Below are 24,361 nucleotides of genomic sequence, written 5' to 3' on the forward strand. Positions count from 1 at the left end.
CCCTGAGTCTTATGGATCTGTCATTTGCTAAGCACTGTGGTTTTACTCTTGAACCATTAGAAAATCCTATTCCTCTTAGGGGTATTGATGCTACGCCATTGGCAGCAAATAAACCGCAGTATTGGACACAGGTTACCATGTGCATGACTCCTGAACATCGCGAGGTGATACGTTTCCTGGTTTTACATAAAATGCATGATTTGGTTGTTTTAGGGCTGCCATGGTTACAGACCCATAATCCAGTCCTGGACTGGAAGGCTATGTCAGTCTCAAGTTGGGGCTGTCGTGGTATTCATGGGGATTCCCTGCCTGTGTCTATTGCTTCTTCTACGCCTTCGGAAGTTCCGGAGTATTTGTCTGATTATCAGGATGTCTTCAGTGAGTCTGAGTCCAGTGCACTGCCTCCTCATAGGGACTGTGACTGTGCTATAGATTTGATCCCAGGCAGTAAATTTCCTAAGGGAAGACTGTTTAATCTGTCGGTACCTGAACATACCGCTATGCGTTCATATATCAAGGAGTCTCTAGAGAAAGGACATATTCGTCCGTCTTCTTCCCCTCTTGGTGCGGGATTCTTTTTTGTGGCAAAAAAGGACGGATCTTTGAGACCTTGTATTGATTATCGGCTTTTAAATAAGATCACTGTCAAATTTCAGTATCCTTTACCGCTGTTGTCTGACTTGTTTGCCCGGATTAAAGGTGCCAAGTGGTTCACCAAGATAGATCTTCGTGGTGCGTACAACCTTGTGCGCATTAAGCAAGGTGATGAATGGAAAACCGCATTCAATACGCCCGAAGGTCATTTTGAGTACTTGGTGATGCCTTTTGGGCTCTCCAATGCGCCTTCAGTTTTTCAGTCCTTTATGCATGACATTTTCCGGAAGTATCTGGATAAATTTTTGATTGTTTATCTGGATGATATTTTGGTTTTTTCTGATAATTGGGATTCGCATGTGGAGCAGGTCAGGTTGGTCTTTAAAATTTTGCGTGAAAATTCTTTGTTTGTCAAGGGCTCAAAGTGTCTCTTTGGTGTACAGAAGGTTCCCTTTTTGGGGTTCATTTTTTCCCCTTCTGCTGTGGAGATGGACCCAGTCAAGGTCCGAGCTATTCTTGATTGGACTCAGCCCTCGTCAGTTAAGAGTCTTCAGAAGTTCTTGGGTTTCGCTAACTTCTACCGTCGTTTTATCGCTAATTTTTCTAGCATTGTGAAACCTTTGACGGATATGACCAAGAAGGGCTCCGATGTAGCTAACTGGGCTCCTGCTGCCGTGGAGGCTTTCCAGGAGTTGAAACGCCGGTTTACTTCGGCGCCTGTTTTGTGCCAGCCCGATGTCTCACTTCCCTTTCAGGTTGAGGTGGATGCTTCAGAGATTGGAGCAGGGGCCGTTTTGTCGCAGAGAGGCCCTGGTTGCTCTGTTATGAAACCTTGTGCCTTTTTCTCTAGGAAGTTTTCGCCTGCCGAGCGAAATTATGATGTGGGCAATCGGGAGTTGTTGGCCATGAAATGGGCATTTGAGGAGTGGCGTCATTGGCTCGAGGGTGCTAAGCATCGTGTGGTGGTCTTGACTGATCACAAAAATCTGATGTATCTCGAGTCTGCTAAACGCCTTAATCCGAGACAGGCCCGCTGGTCATTGTTTTTCTCCCGCTTTGATTTTGTTGTCTCGTATTTACCAGGTTCAAAGAATGTGAAGGCCGATGCTCTTTCTAGGAGCTTTGTGCCTGATGCTCCTGGAGTCGCTGATCCTGTTGGTATTCTTAAAGATGGAGTTATCTTGTCAGCTATTTCTCCGGATCTGCGACGTGTGTTGCAGAGATTTCAGGCTGATAGGCCTGAGTCTTGTCCACCTGACAGACTGTTTGTCCCGGATAAGTGGACCAGCAGAGTCATTTCCGAGGTTCATTCCTCGGTGTTGGCAGGTCACCCGGGAATTTTTGGCACCAGAGATCTGGTGGCCAGGTCCTTTTGGTGGCCTTCCTTGTCAAGGGATGTGCGGTCATTTGTGCAGTCCTGTGGGACTTGTGCTCGAGCTAAGCCTTGCTGTTCTCGTGCCAGCGGTTTGCTCTTGCCCTTGCCTGTCCCGAAGAGACCTTGGACACATATCTCCATGGATTTCATTTCTGATCTTCCGCTATCCCAGGGCATGTCCGTTATCTGGGTGATATGTGATCGCTTCTCAAAGATGGTCCATCTGGTTCCTTTGCCTAAGCTGCCTTCCTCTTCCGATCTGGTTCCTGTGTTTTTCCAGAACGTGGTTCGTTTGCACGGCATCCCTGAGAATATTGTGTCAGACAGAGGATCCCAGTTCGTTTCCAGATTCTGGCGATCCTTTTGTAGTAGGATGGGCATTGATTTGTCGTTTTCGTCTGCTTTCCATCCTCAGACTAATGGACAGACGGAGCGAACCAATCAGACTTTGGAGGCTTATTTGAGGTGTTTTGTCTCTGCTGATCAGGACGATTGGGTGACATTCTTGCCGTTGGCTGAGTTTGCCCTTAATAATCGGGCTAGTTCCGCCACCTTGGTTTCGCCTTTTTTCTGCAACTCTGGTTTCCATCCTCGCTTTTCTTCGGGTCATGTGGAGCCTTCTGACTGTCCTGGGGTGGATTCTGTGGTGGATAGGTTGCAGCGGATCTGGAATCATGTGGTGGACAACTTGAAGTTGTCACAGGAGAGGGCTCAGCGCTTTGCCAACCGCCGCCGCGGTGTGGGTCCCCGACTACGCGTTGGGGATTTGGTATGGCTTTCTTCCCGCTTTGTTCCTATGAAGGTCTCCTCTCCCAAATTTAAACCTCGTTTTATTGGGCCTTGCAAGATATTGGAAATCCTTAATCCTGTATCTTTTCGTCTGGATCTTCCTGTGTCGTTTGCTATTCACAATGTATTTCATAGGTCCTTGTTGCGGCGGTACATTGTGCCTATAGTTCCTTCTGCTGAGCCTCCTGCTCCGGTGTTGGTTGAGGGCGAGTTGGAGTACGTGGTGGAGAAGATCTTGGATTCTCGCCTCTCCAGGCGGAGGCTTCAGTACCTGGTCAAGTGGAAGGGCTATGGTCAGGAGGATAATTCCTGGGTGGTCGCCTCTGATGTTCATGCGGCCGATTTAGTTCGTGCCTTTCATGCCGCTCATCCTGATCGCCCTGGTGGTCGTGGTGAGGGTTCGGTGACCCCTCACTAAGGGGGGGGTACTGTTGTGAATTTACTTTTTGCTCCCTCTAGTGGTTACTAGTTTTTTGACTCTGGTTTTTCTGTCATTCCTTTTATCCGCACCTGGGTCGTTAGTTAAGGGTGTTGCTATTTAAGCTCCCTGGACCTTCAGTTCAATGCCTGGCAACGTAGTTATCAGAGCTAGTCTGCTGTGCTCTTGTCTACTGATCCTGGTTCCAGTTATATCAGCTAAGTCCGCTTTTTGCTTTTTGCTATTTTGTTTTGGTTTTGTATTTTTGTCCAGCTTGTTCCAAATATATATCCTGACCTTTGCTGGAAGCTCTAGGGGGCTGGTGTTCTCCCCCCGGACCGTTAGACGGTTCGGGGGTTCTTGAATTTCCAGTGTGGATTTTTATAGGGTTTTTGTTGACCATATAAGTTACCTTTCTTTATTCTGCTATCAGTAAGCGGGCCTCTCTGTGCTAAACCTGGTTCATTTCTGTGTTTGTCATTTCCTCTTACCTCACCGTTATTATTTGTGGGGGGCTTCTATCCAGCTTTGGGGTCCCCTTCTCTGGAGGCAAGAAAGGTCTTTTGTTTTCCTCTACTAGGGGTAGCTAGATTCTCCGGCTGGAGCGTGTCATCTAGAATCAACGTAGGAATGATCCCCGGCTACTTCTAGTGTTGGCGTTAGGAGTAGATATATGGTCAACCCAGCTACCACTGCCCTATGAGCTGGATTTTTGTATTCTGCAGACTTCCACGTTCCTCTGAGACCCTCGCCATTGGGGTCATAACAGGGACCCCACGTCATTTTTTTGGGGGGTCCCCCTATTTTAATAGCCAGTAAAGGCTACGCAGACAGCTGCGAGCTGATATTCATAGCAGGCTACAAATATTGGCCCCCGGCCGTCGGCTTTCCCCCTCTGGCGCAGAAAATTGCGCGGGAGCCCACGCCGTTTTTTTCCATTTTTTTTTTTTTTAAATTCAACGCTCATAAAGGCCTCTTTTACCCTTGCGTCAGTACGGGTCCGTCGCTATGCGTCGAGCCGACGTACCGACGCACGTTGTGAAATTTGTACACGACGTGGGCAGAGGATGCAGTTTTTCAACGCATCCACTGCCCATTCTGAAGTGCGGGGAGGAGGGGGCAGAGTTTCTGCTGCGCATGCGCAGTAGAAAATGGCAGACGCGACGGACAAAAAAACGTTCACTTGAACGTTTTTTCGTGCCGACGGTCCGCCAAAACTCGACGGATCCGTTGCAGAACGGACGCGACGTGTGGCCATTTGTCGCGATCCGTCGCTAATACAAGTCTATGGGGAAAAAAAATGCATCCTGCGAGCACATTTGCAGGATCCGTTTTTTTCCGCCAGATCCGTTTTTTCAGTCGGATCCGTTGTTTTCCGCCAGATCGGTTTTTTTCCACCGGATCCGTTTTTTTCCGCCAGATCCTTTTTTTTACATTGGATCCGTTTTTTTCTGCCAGATCTGTTTTTTTTCCACCGGATCCGTTTTTTTCCACCAGATCCGTTTTTTTTCCGCCAGATCCGTTTTTTCCTGCCGGATCCATTTTTTTCCGCCAGATCCGTTTTTTCTCATAGAGTTGTAATAGCGCCGGATTGCGCCTGATGGCCACACATTTCATCCGTTTTTTGCAGGATTCGTTAAAAAAACTGTTTCCGCCGGACGGAAAACTCATAGGAACGTTTTTTGTCCGTTATTTTTCATGCATGTTTCCATTCAAATCATGCACATTTTCCGTTTATTTATTTTCCAAAAACCTCATCAAAACCTGCATCAAAACTGCATGAAAAACCGCACCAAAAACCTGCATCAAAAACAGCATCAAAAACCGCACCAAAAACCTGCATCACAAACCGCACCAAAAACTGCATCAAAAACCGCACCAAAAACTGCATCAAAAACCGCACCAAAAACCTGCAGCAAAAAGCACCAAAAACTGCATCAAAATCTGCATCAAAAACCGCACCAAAAAACTGCAGCAAAAAAAGCACCAAAAACTGCATCAAAAACCGCATCAAAAAGCTACATCAAAAACAGCACCAAAAACTGCACCAAAAACTGCAAAAACAGCACCAAAAAACTGCAGCAAAAAAAGCACCAAAAACTGCATCAAAAACCGCATTAAAAAGCTACATCAAAAACAGCACCAAAAACTGCATCAAAAACCTGCAGCAAAAAAGCACCAAAAACTGCATCAAAAACCGCATAAAAAACTGCACCAAAAACTGCATCAAAAACCGGATCAAAAAGCTGGAGCAAAAAAAGCACCAAAAACTGCATCAAATACTGCACCAAAAACTGCATCAAAAACCGCACCAAAAACCTGCAGCAAAAACTGCATAAAAAACCGCATCAAAACTGCACCAGTTTTTTATGCAGGTTTTGATGCAGTTTTTGGTGCAGTTTTTGATGCGGTTTTTGATGCAGGTTTTGGTGCTGTTTTTGATGTAGCTTTTTGATGCGGTTTTTGATGCAGTTTTTGGTGCTTTTTTTGCTGCAGGTTTTTGGTGCTGTTTTTGATGCAGTTTTTGATGCAGTTTTTGGTGCTTTTTTGCTGCAGGTTTTTGGTGCGGTTTTTGATGCAGTTTTTGGTGCAATTTTTGATGCGGTTTTTGATGCAGTTTTTGGTGCTTTTTGCTGCAGGTTTTTGGTGCGGTTTTTGATGCAGTTTTTGGTGCAGTTTTTGATGCGTTTTTTGATGCAGTTTTTGGTGCTTTTTTGCTGCATGTTTTTGGTGCGGTTTTTGATGTAGTTTTTGGTTCAGTTTTTGATGCAGTTTTTGGTGCTTTTTTTGCTGCAGGTTTTTGGTGCGGTTTTTGATGCAGTTTTTGGTGCTGTTTTTTATGTAGCTTTTTGATGCAGTTTTTGGTGCTTTTTTTGCTGCAGGTTTTTGATGCCGTTTTTGATGCAGTTTTTGGTGCTTTTTTGCTGCAGGTTTTTGGTGCAGTTTTTGATGCCGTTTTTGATGCAGTTTTTGGTGCTGTTTTTGATGTAGCTTTTTGATGCGGTTTTTGATGCAGTTTTTGGTGCTTTTTTTGCTGCAGGTTTTTGGTGCTGTTTTTGGTGCTTTTTTTGCTGCAGGTTTTTGATGCCGTTTTTGATGCAGTTTTTGGTGCTTTTTTGCTGCAGGTTTTTGATGCAGTTTTTGGTGCAGTATTTGATGCAGTTTTTGGTGTTTTTTGCTGCAGGTTTTTGGTGCGGTTTTATAGTGCAGCAAAAAAGCACCAAAAACTGCATCAAAAACCGCATCAAAAACTGCACCAAAAACTGCATCAAAAACCGCACCAAAAACCTGCAACAAAAAGCACCAAAAACTGCATCAAAAAACGCATCAAAAACTGCACCAAAAACTGCATCAAAAACCGCACCAAAAACCTGCAGCAAAAAAAGCACCAAAAACTGCATCAAAAACTGAACCAAAAACTACATCAAAAACCGCACCAAAAACCTGCAGCAAAAAGCACCAAAAACTGCATCAAAAACCGCATCAAAAACCGCACCAAAAACCTGCATCAAAAAAAGCACCAAAAACTGTATCAAAAACTGAACCAAAAACTACATCAAAAACCGCACCAAAAACATGCAGCAAAAAAGCACCAAAAACTGCATCAAAAACCGCATGTTTTTGGTGCGGTTTTTGATGTAGTTTTTGGTTCAGTTTTTGATGCAGTTTTTGGTGCTTTTTTTGATGCAGGTTTTTGGTGCGGTTTTTGATGCAGTTTTTGGTGCGGTTTTTGATGCAGTTTTTGGTGCTTTTTGCTGCAGGTTTTTGGTGCGGTTTTTGGTGCAGTTTTTGATGCGGTTTTTGATGCAGTTTTTGGTGCTTTTTTGCTGCATGTTTTTGGTGCGGTTTTTGATGTAGTTTTTGGTTCAGTTTTTGATGCAGTTTTTGGTGCTTTTTTTGCTGCAGGTTTTTGGTGCGGTTTTTGATGCTGTTTTTGATGCAGGTTTTTGGTGCGGTTTTTCATGCAGTTTAGTTTTGATGCAGGTTTTGATGAGGTTTTTGGAAAATAAATAAACGGAAAATGTGCATGATTTGAATGGAAACATGCATGAAAAATAACGGACAAAAAACGTTCCTATGAGTTTTCCGTCCGGCGGAAAGTTTTTTTTTACGAATCCTGCAAAAAACGGATGAAATGTGTGGCCATCAGGCGCAATCCGGCGCTATTACAACTCTATGAGAAAAAACGGATCTGGCGGAAAAAAATGGATCCGGTAGGAAAAAACGGATCCGGCGGAAAAAAAACGGATCTAGCGGAAAAAACCGGATCCGGTGGAAAAAAACCGATCTGGCGGAAAACAACGGATCCGACTGAAAAAACGGATCTGGCGGAAAAAAACGGATCCTGCAAATGTGCTCGCAGGATGCATTTTTTTTCCCCGTAGACTTGTATTAGCGACGGATCGCGACGAATGGCCACACGTCGCGTCCGTTCTGCAACGGATCCGTCGAGTTTTGGCGGACCGTCGGCACGAAAAAACGTTCAAGTGAATGTTTTTTTGTCCGTCGCGTCTGCCATTTTCTACTGCGCATGCGCAGCAGAAACTCTGCCCCCTCCTCCCCGCACTTCAGAATGGGCAGTGGATGCGTTGAAAAACTGCATCCGCTGCCCACGTCGTGTACAAATTTCACAACGTGCGTCGGTACGTCGGCTCGACGCATAGCGACGGACCCGTACTGACGCAAGGGTGAAAGAGGCCTTTATGAGCGTTGAATTTAAAAAAAAAAAAAATGGAAAAAAACGGCGTGGGCTCCCGCGCAATTTTCTGCGCCAGAGGGGGAAAGCCGACGGCCGGGGGCCAATATTTGTAGCCTGCTATGAATATCAGCTCGCAGCTGTCTGCGTAGCCTTTACTGGCTATTAAAATAGGGGGACCCCCCCAAAAAATGACGTGGGGTCCCCCTATATTTTATAGCCAGAAAGGCTACGCAGACAGCTGCGGGCTGATATTCATAGCCTAGAGAGGGGCCATGGATATTGGCCCCCCCCCCGGCTACAAATACCAGTCCGCAGCCGCCCCGAAAATGGCGCATCCGTAAGATGCGCCAATTCCGGCACTTAGCCCCTCTCTTCCCACTCCCGTGTAGCGGTGGGATATGGGGTAATAAGGGGTTAATGTCACCTTGCTATCGTAAGGTGACATTAAGCCGGGTTAATAACGGAGAGGCGTCAATAAGACGCCTATCCGTTATTAATCCAATAGTAAGAAAAGGGTTAATAAAACACGTACACATTAGGAAAAAGTATTTTAATATTCTTCATTTCACCATACTTACCATACTTCAGCGCCTGCAAAAAACGTAAAATAATAAACCGCATACTACCTGTCCGCCGTAGTCCAATTAATAACGAGTGTCCCACGACGATCTCCCCTATAGAACAGTGACATCGGGTGACGTCACTGCTCTATAGGACCCTCAGTGACACACTGACAGGAGACAATGGCTCCTGCAGTGCATCACTGAGGTTACCTGAGTTCAAAGTGTCACTTTATATAATTGCTGCATGGGAAAATGTCTCATACAGCAATGCCATAAAGTGAGACTAGGGACTTTTTTTTTTACAGCGGTGGAGGAATACAGTGGCGGAAGGATACCTTCCTCCCGTCATTGTGTTTCTGAGCCCCTAGAGAGCGGTCGCATTATTTGATGCTGCTGCTCTCCACGGGAGATCGTCGTGGGACACTCGTGGATTTCTGCGGACAGGGAGTATATTGGTTGTTTGTTTTTTTCACATTTTTTATAGATGACACTGGCTTCGGGGATCAAAATGACAAGTAATGGTGAGTATGTAATCTATGTTTAATGTAATGTATGTCATGTATGTAATGTATGAATGTACTGTATGTCTATATGTATGTATGTATGTAGAATGTATGTATGGAGTATTTTTTTTTTTTTTCATTCAACACATTAGCCGGATGATGGGACTACTACTGTCCCATCATTGGCTAATGTGTCAATCACTGTCAGTGTAGCAGGCATAGCCCGATGGGACTTGTAGTCCCATCGGACGATGCCCGCACTGAGACCCCCGCACGCCGCAGAGACCCCCCCCACGCCGCAGAGACCCCCCCCCCACGCCGCAGAGACCCCCCCCACGCTGCAGAGACCCCCCAGCACGCCGCAGAGACCCCCGCACGCCGCATAGACCCCCCAGCACGCCGCATAGACCCCCCAGCACGTCGCATAGACCCCCCAGCACGCCGCATAGACGCCCCAGAACGCCGCAGAGAGCCCCTCACGCCGCATAGATCCCCCAGCACGCCGCATAGACGCCCCAGAACGCCGCAGAGAGCCCCTCACGCCGCATAGGCCCCCCCAGCACGCCGCATAGACCCCCCCAGCACGCCGCAGAGCCCTCCCACGCCGCATCAAGCCCCGGCACGCCGCATCAAGCCTGGGCATACAGCGCCGGCCGCATAGAATGAGATCCCTGGCAGGCCCGCACAGACCCCGCCCGCACAGAGACACGCAGTCTCTGCCCACGCACCGCCCACTTTACATTATAGTGATTTTAGCACTGTGGGGACTTCCGATACCCGATACCACAAAAATATCGGATCTCGGTATCGGAATTCCGATACCGCAAGGATCGGCCGATACCCGATACTTGCGGTATCGGAATGCTCAACACTAGTCAAAAGTTATCTGTAAGAAATGCTCAAAGACCGTTAGCAGAGGGAAGAATCTTCAAAATTTAAATACAATGTGCATGCTTAGACATTTACCTGCTCAGAATGAAGGTAGTCAGCAACGCTACATTGCTTCCCTCACTGTAAGCCCACCGGTTAGGACAACACCAGCAGCAAATGTGGAGGTATCGTCGCAAGGCCAAAGCAGTCAGGGAATCACAAGGTTATTGGTAGGAAACACTGTATGTAGGCCAACACCAAGAATACCATCACCAACCCTCTCTCAATCTGCCATTTCCACCACCACCACCACTAGTCCCACCATATGCAGCTCCAGTCCAGCTCACCCTACATGAGACTCTTGTTAGGAAAAGGAAGTACTCATCCTCGCATCCGCGTACACAGGGTTTGAACGCCCACATTGCTAGACTAATCTCATTAGAGATGATGCCCTACCGGTTAGTTGAAAGCGAAGCTTTCAAAGCGCTGATGGACTACGCTGTACCACGCTACGAGCTACCCAGTCGACACTACTTTTCTAGAAAAGCCATCCCAGCCCTCCAACAGCATGTTAAAGACCGCATCGTCCATGCACTCATCCTCTCATCCGCGTACACAGGGTTTGAACGCCCATATTGCTACACTAATCTCGTTAGAGATGATGCCCTACCAGTTGGTTGAAAGCGAAGCTTTCAAAGACCTGATGGCCTACGCAGTACCACGCAATGACCTACCCAGTCGGCACTTCTTTGAGAGAAAAGCCATCCCAGCCCTCCACCAGCATGTCAAAGACCACATTGTCCATGCACTGAGGCAATCAGTCAGTGGAAAGGTGCACCTCACAACAGATGCATGGACCAGTAGGCATAGCCAGGGACATTACATGTCCATCACGGCGCACTGGGTTAATGTGGTGGATGCAGGGTCCACAGGGGACAGCCATAGTGGGACATATCTGCCTAGCCCACGGTCTAGGAAACAGTTGGCTGTAGGCGTTCGCCACCCCTCCTCCTCCTCCAGAAGCGAAAGCTCATCCACAGAGCGCAGTCGCGCGACCACTCCATCCACAGCTGCCAGTGTTGCACACAAGGTGTCCCATTATCGAACAGCTAGTGATAAGCGTCAGCAGGCTGTGTTACAAATGAAGTGCTTGGGCGACAACAGACACACCGCGGAAGTACTGGCCAAGTACTTGCAGCAACAAACTCAGTCATGGCTGTCACGGGGGTACTGGGTAGACTACAGCTGATTACCCGGGCCCCTGCAATATCCCTCAGACTAGGGAAACCCTGTCTGTCCCTCTCCCAGAGTTTACACTGAAGGTGTGCATGTCAGGGCCGCCAGGCCTGACCCTGACTCCTGTTTCAGTTCTAAGCTGAAACCTCCACCCGCCACCCAGTGATAAAACCTCACACCAACCCCTACAGAAAGCACAGACAGGGAAAACTAAAAACGCATCACGCCGCAGACACACAGGAAAACACTATAATGTGCACAGGGCAAAACAAATACAAATATAGGAAGGAGAAATATGACGAAGGATAATACACCACCAGATACGATATTTCGTCTCCTAGACCACCACTCCAGACCGAGATCACCAGGCACAAGACACAAGCTATAATCGGCAACGCCCAAAGTTCAGCAGAACTATTTAAAGGCAGTGGGCGAGACCCAGCCTCCAATCCGAGTACCAGCTAGATTAACCCCCGAACAACCTAGATGAAATCTAGCCGGTGACACTGAGCGCATAGTGGACAAATGCAGAATTACCGCTGTCTGTCGGATGCCCTAGTGTGAATAGCGTCCGACATGACAATGGCTGGGCAGTGTACATCTTGAGGCAGGCAAGGTAGTCAGTGATAACGGAAGGAATGTTATGGCTGCCACAGCCCTTTCAGAACTGAAACACATACCTTGCCTGGCTCACACCTTGAACCTGGTGGTGCAGTGCTTCCTCAAAAATTATCCGGAGTTACCAGACCTGCTCCTGAAGGTGAGAAGACTTTGCTCGCACATCCGCCGGTCGTCCGTACACTCCAGCCATATGCTGAACCATCAGCGATCGCTGAATCTTCCCCAGCACTGCCTAATAATCGACGTTGAAACAAGGTGGAACTCCACACTGCACATGGTTCAGAGGCTGTGTGAACAGAGGCGTGCTGTAATTAATTTGTGGGAGGATACACATACACGGGCAGGCACTTGGATGGCAGACATGGAGTTGTCTGGTGTGCAGTGGTCAAAGCTACAAGACCTCTGTCAAGTCCTTCAGTGTTTTGAGGAATGCACACGGCTGGTAAGTGCAGACGACGCCATCATAAGCATGAGTATCCCACTAATGCGTCTGCTGATGCAAAGTTTGATGCACATTAAGGAGCAGGCGTCTGCTGCCGAGGAGGAGGGAAGCCTTGATGACAGTCAGCCATTGTCTGCTAAGGGAACTCTCCAGGACGAGGTGGCGGACGAAGAGGAGGAGGAGGAGGATGATGGGGATGAATATTTATGGGAGGAGGATGCTTCTCAGGGGGCAATAGAAACTGGTCGCTTTGCTAGGTCAGGTACAGGGTTTTTGCGGGACACAAGTAATGTTGATTTGCAAGAAAGTGCTCCTCAACCCAGCACAAGCAGTGAATTGACACCTGGAACATTGGCCCACATGTTGTGAATTCCGTTCTGGAGCTCCCTCCTGTGGTTGCTAATGGTATTTTTGTGAGTTCTGCCCTTGGGCTCCCTCTGGTGGTTTCGAGTGGAACTGCTGCTCCTTTAGGTGGCTGTAGCAGCTGCCTTCACTAATCGCCTTGCCTGGGTTTGTTATTTAAACCTGCTCTGGGCTTTAGTTCATGCCAGCTGTCAATGTTCTTGGTTGGATTTGGTTCTCTCCTTGGATTTCTCATATGGCCTGTCCTTGTCAGCAAAAGATAAGTTTTTGCTAGTCCTTGTTTGTCCATTTGTTTTAGACTTTATTGCTTTGCAAATATGTCTCTTTTTGTCCAGCTTGTCACTATGTCATATTCAGGCTAGCTGGAAGCTCTGGGAAAGCAGATTTGCCCCTCCACACCATGAGTCGGTGTGGAGTTCATTTTTGTAAACTCTGCGTGGATTTTGTAGTTTTTAATACTGACCGCACAGTATCCTTTTCTCTCTGTCTATCAAGTTTAGTATTGGCCTCCTTTGCTGAAACCTGATTTCATTTCTGTGTACGTCATTTCCCTCTCCACTCACAGTCAATATTTGTGGGGGGCTATCTTTCCTTTTGGGGTTTTCTCTGAGGCAAGATAGCTTTCTATTTCCTTCTTTAGGGGTAGTTAGTTCTTAGGCTATGAAGAGGTGTCTAGGGAGAGTCAGGAACATCCCACGGCTATTACTAGTGTTGTTGTTAGGATTAGGGACTGCGGTCAGTAGAGATACCACCTTCTCAGAGCTCGTCCCATGTTGCGTTTTAGCCACCAGGTCATATCAGTGCGGCCTCTTAACCACCAGGTCACAACACCCACATGGCTGAGCATGCCTTGCGTATCCTAAAAAGGGACCCCCACATTATCAAAATGATGATGATGATTACTGGTTGGCCTGCCTCCTGGATCCACGATATAAAGGAAAATTACAAGATATCATGCCACATGAGAACCTTGAGCAAATATTGGCTACCAAACAAGCAACTCTTGTAGACCGTTTGGTTCAGGCATTCCCAGCACACAGCGGCGGTGATGGTTCTCACATGAGCCGTAGAGGGCAACATGGCAGAGGTGTTAGAGGTGCACAAATCCGAAGTGGCGTTGGACAGAGGGGTTTTATGACCAGGTTGTGGAGTGATTTCGCAATGACCGCTGACACGACAGGTACTGCTGCATCGATTCAAAGTGACAGGAGACAGCATTTGTCCAGTATGGTTACGAACTACTTTTCCTCCCTTATCGATGTTCTCCCTCACAGGTCATTCCCCTTTGATTACTGGGCATCTAAAATAGACACCTGGCCTGAATTGGCAGAATATGCATTACAGGAGCTCGCTTGCCCTGCTGCTAGTGTGCTATCAGAACGAGTCTTCAGTGCTGCTGGTTCAATACTGACAGAAAAAGGACATGTCTGGCTACCCAGAATGTTGATGATCTAACCTTCATTAAAATGAACCAATCATGGATTTCAAATTATTTGGCCCCACCTTCCCCTGTTGACACGTAGCTTGCCTGAAAAATGTCTTGCTTTTGGCCTCCTCTTACTGACTTCTTCAATTCCTCCATTTGCAGCTGCTGAATGTCCACCATAGGCCATTTTTATACCTTCCTAAATGGGCTGACTCCCCCCACAGGGCTGTGGTCACCACCTGGCGCAAGCACCCGTGCGAGTGCCATTTGCCTGGACAAGTGGGTGGGCCCACTCTTGGGCGACGGCACAGGCACAGGGTCCCTCATAGTACAATGAAGTGTCTCTCATGGTGGTGGTGCACAACCAACGTCAGACACACCGTCGTAATATGAGGGGGCCTGTGCCAGTACCACTGACCACAAGAGAGTCTTCCCCCCAGCTTGAACAGTGCTCTACCACTTGCAATACTTACCTCTCCCTGCTCCACCACTGTGTAGTCTGTGCTGTTAAATCCTTCAATGGCACTGCCAATACAAATTTGTTGAAATGATAGATGATAGTTAAAATATACAGGGGCCCTGGCCTTCATTTAGACCAGTTAATACTTTGCGCCTACTACCACTGTCTGCTACTCAGCAGAGGATCCCACCCCTGTACCTAGCTATGCCACCTGTTTAATTATAAACAATTTTTTGGCAGACATTTAGTCTACTTTAATATTTGGGCCTACTAGCTGTGTCTGACACTTATTACAGTTGTCCTCCACTGAACAAAGCAATCTTGCCTGTTTAGTCCCGTTACCAGTTTTGAACTGCATTTAGCCTACTGTAATATTTGGGCCTACTAACTGTGTCTGCCACTCATTACAGTTGTCCTCCACTGAACAAAGCAATGCTGCCTGTTTAGTCCTGTTACCAGTTTTGAACTGCATTTAGCCTACTGTAATATTTGGGCCTATTAACTGTGTCTGCCACTCATACAGTTGTCCTCCACTGAACAAAGCAATGCCACCTGTTTAGTCCTGTTACCAATTTTGAACTCCATTTAGCCTACTTTAATATTTGGGCCTACTAACTGTGTCTGCCACTCATTACAGTTGTCCTCCACTGAACAAAGCAATGCCGCCTGTTTAGTCCTGTTACCAATTTTGAACTCCATTTAGCTTACTTTAATATTTGGGCCTACTAACTGTGTCTGCCACTCATTACAGTTGTCCTCCACTGAACAAAGGAATGCCGCCTGTTTAGTCCTGTTACCAATTTTGAACTCCATTTAGCCTACTGTAATATTTGGGCCTACTAACTGTGTCTGCCACTCATTATAGTTGTCCTCCACTGAACAAAGCAATGATGCCTGTTTAGTCCTTTTACCAGTTTTGAATTGCATTTAGCCTACTGTAATATTTGGGCCTACTAACTGTGTCTGACATTCATTACAGTTGTCCTCCACTGAACAAAGCAATGCCGCCTGTTTAGTCCTGTTACCAGTTTTGAACTGCATTTAGCCTACTTTATTATTTGGGCCTATATCTGTGTTTCCTCCTCATCCTGCCCATTGCCCAGCCACTGCTAGATGAGTCTGCTGGTACATTGACCCAGACCACTACATTCCCCTTGCACTCTACACAGCCAGAATCTGACCCTGCTGAAAGTCAGGTTCCCCTTCCCGCATACTATACCACCTTACACGGGGACAAAGAGGAAGGTGCAGATGAAAGTGCAGTTTCCTTCATCAGGTGGGGGGGCATACTCATTGGCGACGTCACTGGCACAAGGCCCCTCATAGTACGCAAATGTGTCTCTGCCAGTGGGAGGCACCACCCGCCGTCAAACACACCGCCGTACTATGAGGGGCCCTGTGCCAGTGACGTCGCCAACGAGTGTGCCCCCCTGCTTGCTCAGGATCACAGCACTTGCAAAGTTGAAATACCTCTCCCTGCTCCACCGCCGTGATGTATTCTGCATTTCCTGGGCCCATGAAAAATCTCGAGCCAGCCCTACCCCCCCACAACTTTAGCCAAATGACCCCCAGTTTTCAATGCCTAACTATTATTATAAAGTAAATTAAGATTGACAAGCTTAAGTAATAAGAATTGATGTTTTTGGCATTAAAATGGGCACTGTAGGTGTTTTCCTGTCCTCCACTCACTGCCGACTTTGATTCCCCATTGACTTGCATTGGGTTTCGTGTTTCAGTTGGCCCCCGACTTTTCGCAATAATCGGCCGATTTCACCCGACCCAACTTTTGACAAAGTTGAGTTTCGCGAAACTCGACTCGATCCGAAAAAAGTAAAAGTCGCTCAACTCTAGTCACGGGTCTTATATAGACCTGATGATGCTATGCGTCCAGCTAATCACAGTAACGCCACAACCAAGATGGTTAAGGAATTAAAGTGACTTGCAGGCAGTCCCCACATGTTCATTGGCTGTCTAAAAAGCGTCAAACATGCGGGGCTGGGAGTCAAGCTCCCGATCGAACATTTAAAAAATACTCGCTGAGTAACAAGGATGCCAAGCACACTGATGCTTGAGCAACTAAGGGTATGTGCACACGCTACAGATTTTGCTGCGGATCTGCAGCGGATTGGCCGCTGCACATTCACAGCAGTTTTCCATGCGTTTACAGTACCAAGTAATCCTATGGAAAACAAAATCCGCAGTGCACGCAATCCGCAGCATAGCGTTGTTTATTCTGCAGCATGTCAATTCGTTGTGCAGATTCCACAGCGGTTTACACCTGCTCCATAATAGGAATCCGCAGGTGTAAAACCGCAGGTGAAATCCGCAAAAAAAAGCAGTAAATCTGCGGTAATTCCGCAGGAAATCTGCAGTGCGGATTGCGGATTTACCAAAATCAGTCCAGAAAAATCTGCAGAGTAATCCGCAGCATGTGCACATAGCCTAAAGAGGAGTGATGAGCACACTATCTAATCTTGCTCGCTAATCACTACTTGCAATTCTTTGATCACTTTTACTATATACAGTAAATCTGCACTTGACACTTTATATAACCATTCTTGGGTTTGTAGTATATTTATTGAAGTTGTGAAAACTTTTCACTTAGTTGGTCTCATTTGATCTCTACCGTCCTTGTCCTGTCACACTGTCTGCTCCCTGCAGTGGTGTGTCACTTCATATCACTTTGTCTTTGTGAACAATTCCTTGTCATGGATTTTACTTATTATTGACTTTCAATAAAGATTTACTGTATTTTATTAATTCGCATCTGCTTCCACTTTTCATTGGGTATTATATATATTTTTTTGAAGAGCGTTTATTATTAGACCAGTCCTTTTTCCAATACTTATATAGAATAATATTGCAGTAATTCTGTATATAGTAAAAATCAGTGTCTCCTACGGTGTTCAGCCTTTAGCTGGACGTCATACTGTAGGTAAAATAACGTAACAGATAAGGGGGCCTTTCCCTGGCCCTTGCCTGTTATACCAACCGATTGGCTCCCCGTGGTCACGTACTGGAGGGACTGATGAATGCATGAACAAACGCCCAAATCGAATTGTGGCTCTTACATGTTTGATGGCAGCATTCAAAAGGTTAACATCAATAGCACTGATCATGGCTGTTTAAAGGCAGATGCTAACAATGTAATATAGCCAATATCTGCCCTGCGTAGAGCGGGCTCAGGAGCTGAGCCTGCTCCAACCACCCTGAGGTGCTACATGACATAATAGTACATCATGAAGTGTCAAAGGGTGAATATCAGCGCATCTATAACTATCCATACTATTAAAAATAATACAATATGTATCTAATATGTAGAATGATGAAAAGCAAAACAATTAAATGGCAGAATTAACTGTGCTCCCCACATCGAGCATGATTTCCTGACAGTGCCACCCCCATACATAATGATCCACCCACTGTCCCCCCTATATATTATGATGAATCGGTAGCATAATAGCTTTAAAGTGCTCACCACTAATTATGATGACCCCAAATCTGAGACGGTCAGATGGATCTGGGAAGGTTGGAAGAAACAGGTGGTCTTTTTAATGAAATACCATATTTTTCTGACTATAAGACGCAACGGACCATAAGACGCACCCCAAATTTTCAGAAGGAAAATGGGGGAAAAAAATTAATGCGTCAAATGGGGGCGCATCTTAAGTTCTGAATTCAACTTACCCTGGAGGGATTGGCAGCGCTGGTGGAGCGGAGTCACAGGGGGTGTTTGGTGGTCCGGCGATGTTATGACCCAGACTGGTGTGGTAGGTTTGTCGGTGCTCGGTGGTGCGGGGGGCTCCAGTGACATGGTGGCCATTTTCCTGGAGACCACAGCATTGAGGCAATAGAAGTGCGGGGCTCCGGGCTTTCACAAAACGTCGCCGGAGCCCCCCAAACCACCAAACACTGCCAAACCAAGCTAAGATGGGGGTGAGATCATCGCCCTGCAGTGTTGGACCACCAGAAGAATCGCCCAGTTCCTGCTGCCACCACGCCAATTGTAAGTACATTCCGACTGTTAGACACCCCCCCATTTTTTTGGGGAAAAAGTGCGTCTTATAGTCTGAAAAATACAGAAGATATATTCAGAGTATATATACAGGAGATAGATGGAAGTATTGTAATGTAGTATAATATAGTGAAAATATATGTATTGTGCCATTTATATGACTAAAGCACTTAATATCAATTACTACTTACTGTGTGTGTGTGTGTATATATATATATATATATATATATATATATATATATGTGTATGCACACACACATCTCCTGTCTGGAGAACTGCCGGATTTCATTTTTGGACACCTCAACTCATAAGTAAGTTGACCCTTTCTGCTCATCTACCTGAATGGATTCTCTATTGTTGGAAACTTGTACTGTCATTGCCCTGTTGCCCTGTAACCCGTCTCTCGCTTTGCTCATGTTCATCTTCTCAGTACAGGACTTATCTCAGATGGATGGAAGATCATCGGATCCTACATTCATACCAGGGGACATCATGGTGGTTGACAAACAAGCTTTCCTCTACTCTTCGTTGCTAGGAATGTGTTGCGATACCATGGCAACAAGTATGCAAATACAGATAACTGTGACATCATAAAGAGAAAATCTCTATCTGTCCTTCATCTATTTATCTATTGATACATATATAGTAAATACCGAATAATATATGTTTTCTGAATAATAATGCTATATACAGCGTAACCAGTGTTGGACTGGAGTGCCAGGGGCCCATCAGTTAAATACATTCAGGGTCCTCTCTATAGTTACATGTGAATATCACCTGACTGTCTTTCACAAATTCCCAGCTGATGCTATTCTGTAGCGACTCGCAACAGACTAACAAAAGTGCAATCACAGACACACTTAGCGCAAGCCACCACTGCTAGACAAGTCCTTAAAGCGATATTCCCATCTCCATGATGCTATCCCAATATGTAGTAGGTGTAATAGTAATAATATTAACAAATTATTTTTTCTGATCCGCTAGGTCTCTTTCCTCATGTGCAGACATTGCAGGAACCTAGGTATCCATGGTGACGACCACTGATATAAAACTATACTACATTTCTAATATTATTATTATTATTATTACACCTACTACATATTGGGAGAGGATCTTGGAGATGGGTATACCCCTTTAAAGAGTGGGATTTTCGTCACCCACTGCCAAATGGGAGGGGGGCTTTGTAGAGCCCTTCCGAGACTGCTGTCGCATAGTGGCAGCTGGTGACGTGGACGATGTAGAGTCAGGTGCAAGAGTAAATCCAAAGCTGGCAGCATAAAACCAAGGGGAAACCCCGGTACAATAGCTAATAAAGAAGAACCAATAACTACCATTAGCAGCTAGTGAGAAGCAACAAAAACTCAACCAGGAACCACTCAGCATACCCCTATGCAAAGGCGCTAAATAAACACCACTGAACTGGATTAGTAGTAGGCCTTGAATAGCTAGCCCAAATCCAAGGATAACAATCGGGTGCTGTATTCCTCCCAGCCATGTCCAGGGAGCCATTGCATGCTCACCCGAACAGCACAAATTCCCACCATTGGCTAACACCAGGCAAGGCAGCATCCTTTGGTACCTGGCATCTGGGAGACACAGGGTCCCTTGTCTCCCGGGCAGCAAAACAAGTGGGAAACATGGCATCTCATGTTCTCTCATCGCTCACCACTTCCACAAGTGAGGCACCACCGTGTGTAGTCACATCACCCAAGTGCATGATAGCTCCTCCGCCAGCCCGGACAGATCTGCAAAGTAGCCTGGAGACCGGAGGAGGACAATCATGTTCACGGCAGGTAATCCTAGCAGTGAGATCCCATTCAATCAAATGGCGAAGATCTTAGAGATCACATTTATCCTGTAGGGTAGAAGTAGGTAAACTGCGGCCTGCAGGCCACATCTGATCCTTTGGCTGTTCCTGTCCAACCTAAGGACTGGGAGAGGCAAAAAGCTGGAATGGTGGTGTACCACATGTGAGCTGCAGGACCCCAGAGCTAAAAAATACGGTGTCCCTCTGCTAAGTGTCTCGATTTCAACAATGGTGGAATAGGGGGCTGTTGACTCCCTGCTCCACAATCAGCCTGTGCATCTGAGTCTCAGTACAGCAGACGTGATGATGTCACTAGGTCACACCTACTATGCGGAGCGTCAGTCCACACACAGAACAGACTTAAACAGCGCACTTGGGGAACATTGTCGAGCTGATTAGTATTTGTGTTTATTTTTAGTGTCAGTCAGAACTTGTTGGGGAAACTGTGGGTCCATCATACTGTGTGGGGCTTTGGACTATCATTCTGTGTGTGGGAATATAGACCCCATTATACTGTGTGAGGGGCCATAACACTGAATGGGGGATATTATACTGAAGGGGTTGGAGGGCACTTTGTAAGTTAGGCTTATTAGCACGAACTTACAAGTTTTTTACCGCTTCCAAAAAAACAGTAAAATGGTATGAGCACACAGACACAGCAACATTCAGACATGGCCACCCTTCCGTTTTTTCCCAGTCAAAGCCATTCAGAAAAATGACTGTTGTTACTCTCCTGAGCCGGCTTTGCTGTTGCTCTTGCATCGGCAACTTTCGCTCTGTCCTGTAAAGTATAAGAGTGGGCAGCTTCGCAGTGGAAGCCATCCAAAGAACGAGCATGTCACTCCTTTAACCAATTCAGGGTTTCAGAACCTTGAAGTACGGTAGTTAAAAGAAGTGACATAAGACGGAACACATGCACAATCATTATTTTGACATTGCCGTACACTAGGTTCATTTTATGGGGGTCTTTTTCACGCCGGTTTCCAGACGCCTCTGTATCTGAGAACTGAGACTGTAATGTGTTCTGTTGATGTTCATTCCAGTCCAGTTTCTTCTTTTGCAGTCACCTTTGCAAACTCCTGTGATTTCTACAAACCCTCAGACTGCCAGTTAACCCTCTCCTTGCTTCCTGTTTGCTGTAAGGATCACAAAGAATTATTAGAGACTGTTCACATCTGCTGTGGATCCTGCTAACCTATATCTGTGTGCTTTTTCACACTTGCCACTTCGCTCTTCATTTTTGTTTTTGGTTCTGTGACTTCCATCAAGTCCTGGCTCGCTTGTTTGTCTGCTGTCCACTTTTGCCTCTTGTCCAATCCTTTCTGTACCACGTGCCGTCCATGTGTCCACCTTGACCTGCGGCTTTGCCTATCCACTTCACCAGATGAACCTAACAATTCACCCGTTTATTGCCTTTTTTTAGGTGCAAGTCCCCAGTTTGCAGCATCTTTTTTGACAACGCTCTGTTAAATCTCCTATTCTTGCTTTCTAGCATCTCCATAGCTCTTCAGAGCCGCTGAGTTTTAGCAGTAAAAGATCAGCATTGCTAGGACAGAGGTCTGTTTTTCCATTGTGAACAAAAATGCCAAATGTTCCTTTTTTTTCTATATTCACATAGAAATTGTTCTTTATAAACTGCAGTCATTTTTTAATGTTTTTTCAAACTTTAATAATTTCTCTTGCAATGCAAAGCCTCTTGCTGCTATTTTAATGGAACAATAAAAAAGTTCCATTTATGAAATGGCCAGTCGTTAAAGAAAAACTGTGCAGGCTCGGTCCGGTAATTTCACTGCGTAGGTGCGAGATTTTGCCCGGCTATGTGAACGATGCAGGGAGTGTTATCCATGTCAATCAAAGCAGAAGGATTCAATCAGCAGCCGGGAGGAGGGATAGAGAGCGCAGAAAGGATGCCTACCCGGACCAGACTGACAGGATTAATATACAGTGAGGGAGAATTTCAAAAGGTTTTTGGGGTACACCGTGGAAAATCAGGGGGTTATACAACCATTTATGGGAATGCAGCGCAGGTCTGATTAAGGTCATAGGTTTAGTTGACACATCACAAAACTGCTGGCAGGTTCCCTTTAAAGGGGTTATTGAGGACAATATACATTTTTTACCATGGGCCTAAGAACTACCTGCCTGTTGTGCCTGGTGCAGATGTCTGCCGACACAGAGCTGTCACAGACCGCTCATGCTGTTGATTCTGCAGCTTGCACTGACGTCACGTTGACAGAGTACCTGCTTCTCTTCCACTCTGCTCTGTTGACGGAGCTTGTCTCCCAATGTCATGCTGATTGACTGCCAAGTCATGCTGATTGACTGCCAACGTCATGCTGATTGACTGCCAACGTCATGCTGATTGACTGCTGACCTCATGCTGATTGACTGCCGACCTCATGCTGATTGACTGCCGACGTCAGCTGATAGACTGCCGATGTCAGCTGATTGACTGCCGATGTCATGCTGATTGACTGCCAATGTCATGCTGATTGACTGCCGGCTCCATGCTGCAAAACTACAGGGAGCCAGCTGTCATCAGCATGATGTCGAAAGAACAGGAGCGGATAGAACAGATGGGTAATTGCTAACTAGTTAGCAACTACCTGTCTCAGTTTTTTTGGCTTATATAAAAAAAATAGTTAAGTCCTGGATAAGCCCTTTGTGCCTTCTTATTAAAAGGATTTTTACATCATTGTGATCTTGATGAATTACTTTCATCAGTTGCTGGGTATGAACGGTGTACAGAGCAGAACATCACCATCCCATCATCTGCGCAATACTGCAGATCAGCTACTATTACGTGAATATTTTTTTTTAATCACTGCAGACTAGGGTTGAGCGACTTTCATTTTTTAAAGATCGAGTCGGGTTTTGTGAAACCCGACTTTGTCCAGAGTCGAGTCGAGTGCAGTCGGCCGATTATCGCTAAAAGTCGGGGATCGACCGAAACACGAAACCCAATGCAAGTCAATGGGGAAGCATAGTCGGCAGTGAGTGGAGGCCAGGAAAACACCTACAGTGCCCATTTTAATGCCAAAAACATCCATTCTTGTTTCTGAAGCTTGTCAATCTTAATTAACTTTATAATAATAGTTGTTCAATGGAACTTGGGGGTCATTTGGCAAAAGTTGTGGGGGGTAGGGCTGGTTCAAGGTTTTAGTGGGCCCAGGAATCGTGGACTACGTCACGGCGGTGGAGCAGGGAGAGGTAAGTATTTCAACGTTGCAAGTGCTGTGATCCTGAGCAAGCAGGGGGGCACACTCGTTCGCATTGGCACTGGCACAGGGCCCCTCAAAGTACAGCGGTGTGTTTGCACGGCGGGGGCGCCTCCCACCAGCAGCGACACTTTTGCGTACTCTGAGGGGCCCTGTGCCAGTGACGTCGCCAACGAGTATGCCCCCCCACCTGATGAAGGAACCTGCACTTTCATCTGCACCTTCCTCTTTGTCCCTGTGTAAGGTGGTATAACATGCGGGAAGGGGAACCTTACTTTCAGCAGGGTCAGATTCTGGCTGTGTAGAGTGCAAGGGGAATGTAGTGGTCTAGGTCAATGTACCAGCAGACTCATCTAGCAGTGGCTGGGCAATGGGCAGGATGAGGAGGAAACAGATATAGGGCCAAAGAATAAAGTAGGCTAAATGCAGTTCAAAATTGGTAACAGGACTAAACCGGTGGCATTGCTTTGTTCAGTGGAGTAGCAAACCCAGGAGCAGCAGACACTGTTTTAAGGGCCCAAACACACTAATAGGCCAAATGCAGTTTAATATCTGATACTTTAGGCCAAAAGCCTAAAGACTGAAGCTCAGCTTTATTCAGTTGAGGGCAAACACCAGGGAGGGGCAGACACCGTTAGTAGGCCCTAACCACCAATTTTTAAAAACACAGCACTTAATGAGAGCCAGAAGGTTGAAGCTCAGCTTTATTCAGTTGAGGAAAAACACCAGGCAGGGGCAGACACCGTTAGTAGGCCGTAACCAAAGTTGAAGGCCAAATGCAGTTTAATATCTGATACTATAGGCCGAAAGCCAGAAGGTGGAAGCTCAGCTTTATTCAGTTGAGGGCAAACACCAGGCAGGGGCAGACACCGTTAGTAGGCCGTAACCAAAGTTGAAGGCCAAATGCAGTTTAATTTCTGATACTATAGGCCGAAAGCCAGAAGGTGGAAGCTCCGATTTAG

General features: G+C 46.4%; 1 protein-coding gene across 6 annotated transcripts in view; it reads right to left on the bottom strand.

Moving 5' to 3' along the window:
- Nucleotides 1-24,361, bottom strand: part of C2H16orf78 (chromosome 2 C16orf78 homolog) — a 203,158-nt gene that overhangs the window by 39,300 nt on the left and 139,497 nt on the right. For 2 of the 6 annotated variants that reach the window (XM_077292757.1, XM_077292754.1), the window contains exon 1: nucleotides 18,713-18,918. The exons of the other annotated variants lie outside the window; for them this stretch is intronic. In XM_077292757.1, the coding sequence (XP_077148872.1) occupies nucleotides 18,713-18,796 (84 nt within the window). In that variant the 5' untranslated portion in view covers nucleotides 18,797-18,918. Of the gene's footprint in view, nucleotides 1-18,712; nucleotides 18,919-24,361 lie in introns of those variants that run through there. 6 annotated transcript variants of the gene reach the window in all.

Source organism: Ranitomeya variabilis, chromosome 2, assembly GCF_051348905.1.
Source record: "Ranitomeya variabilis isolate aRanVar5 chromosome 2, aRanVar5.hap1, whole genome shotgun sequence".
Lineage (NCBI taxonomy): Eukaryota > Metazoa > Chordata > Amphibia > Anura > Dendrobatidae > Ranitomeya > Ranitomeya variabilis.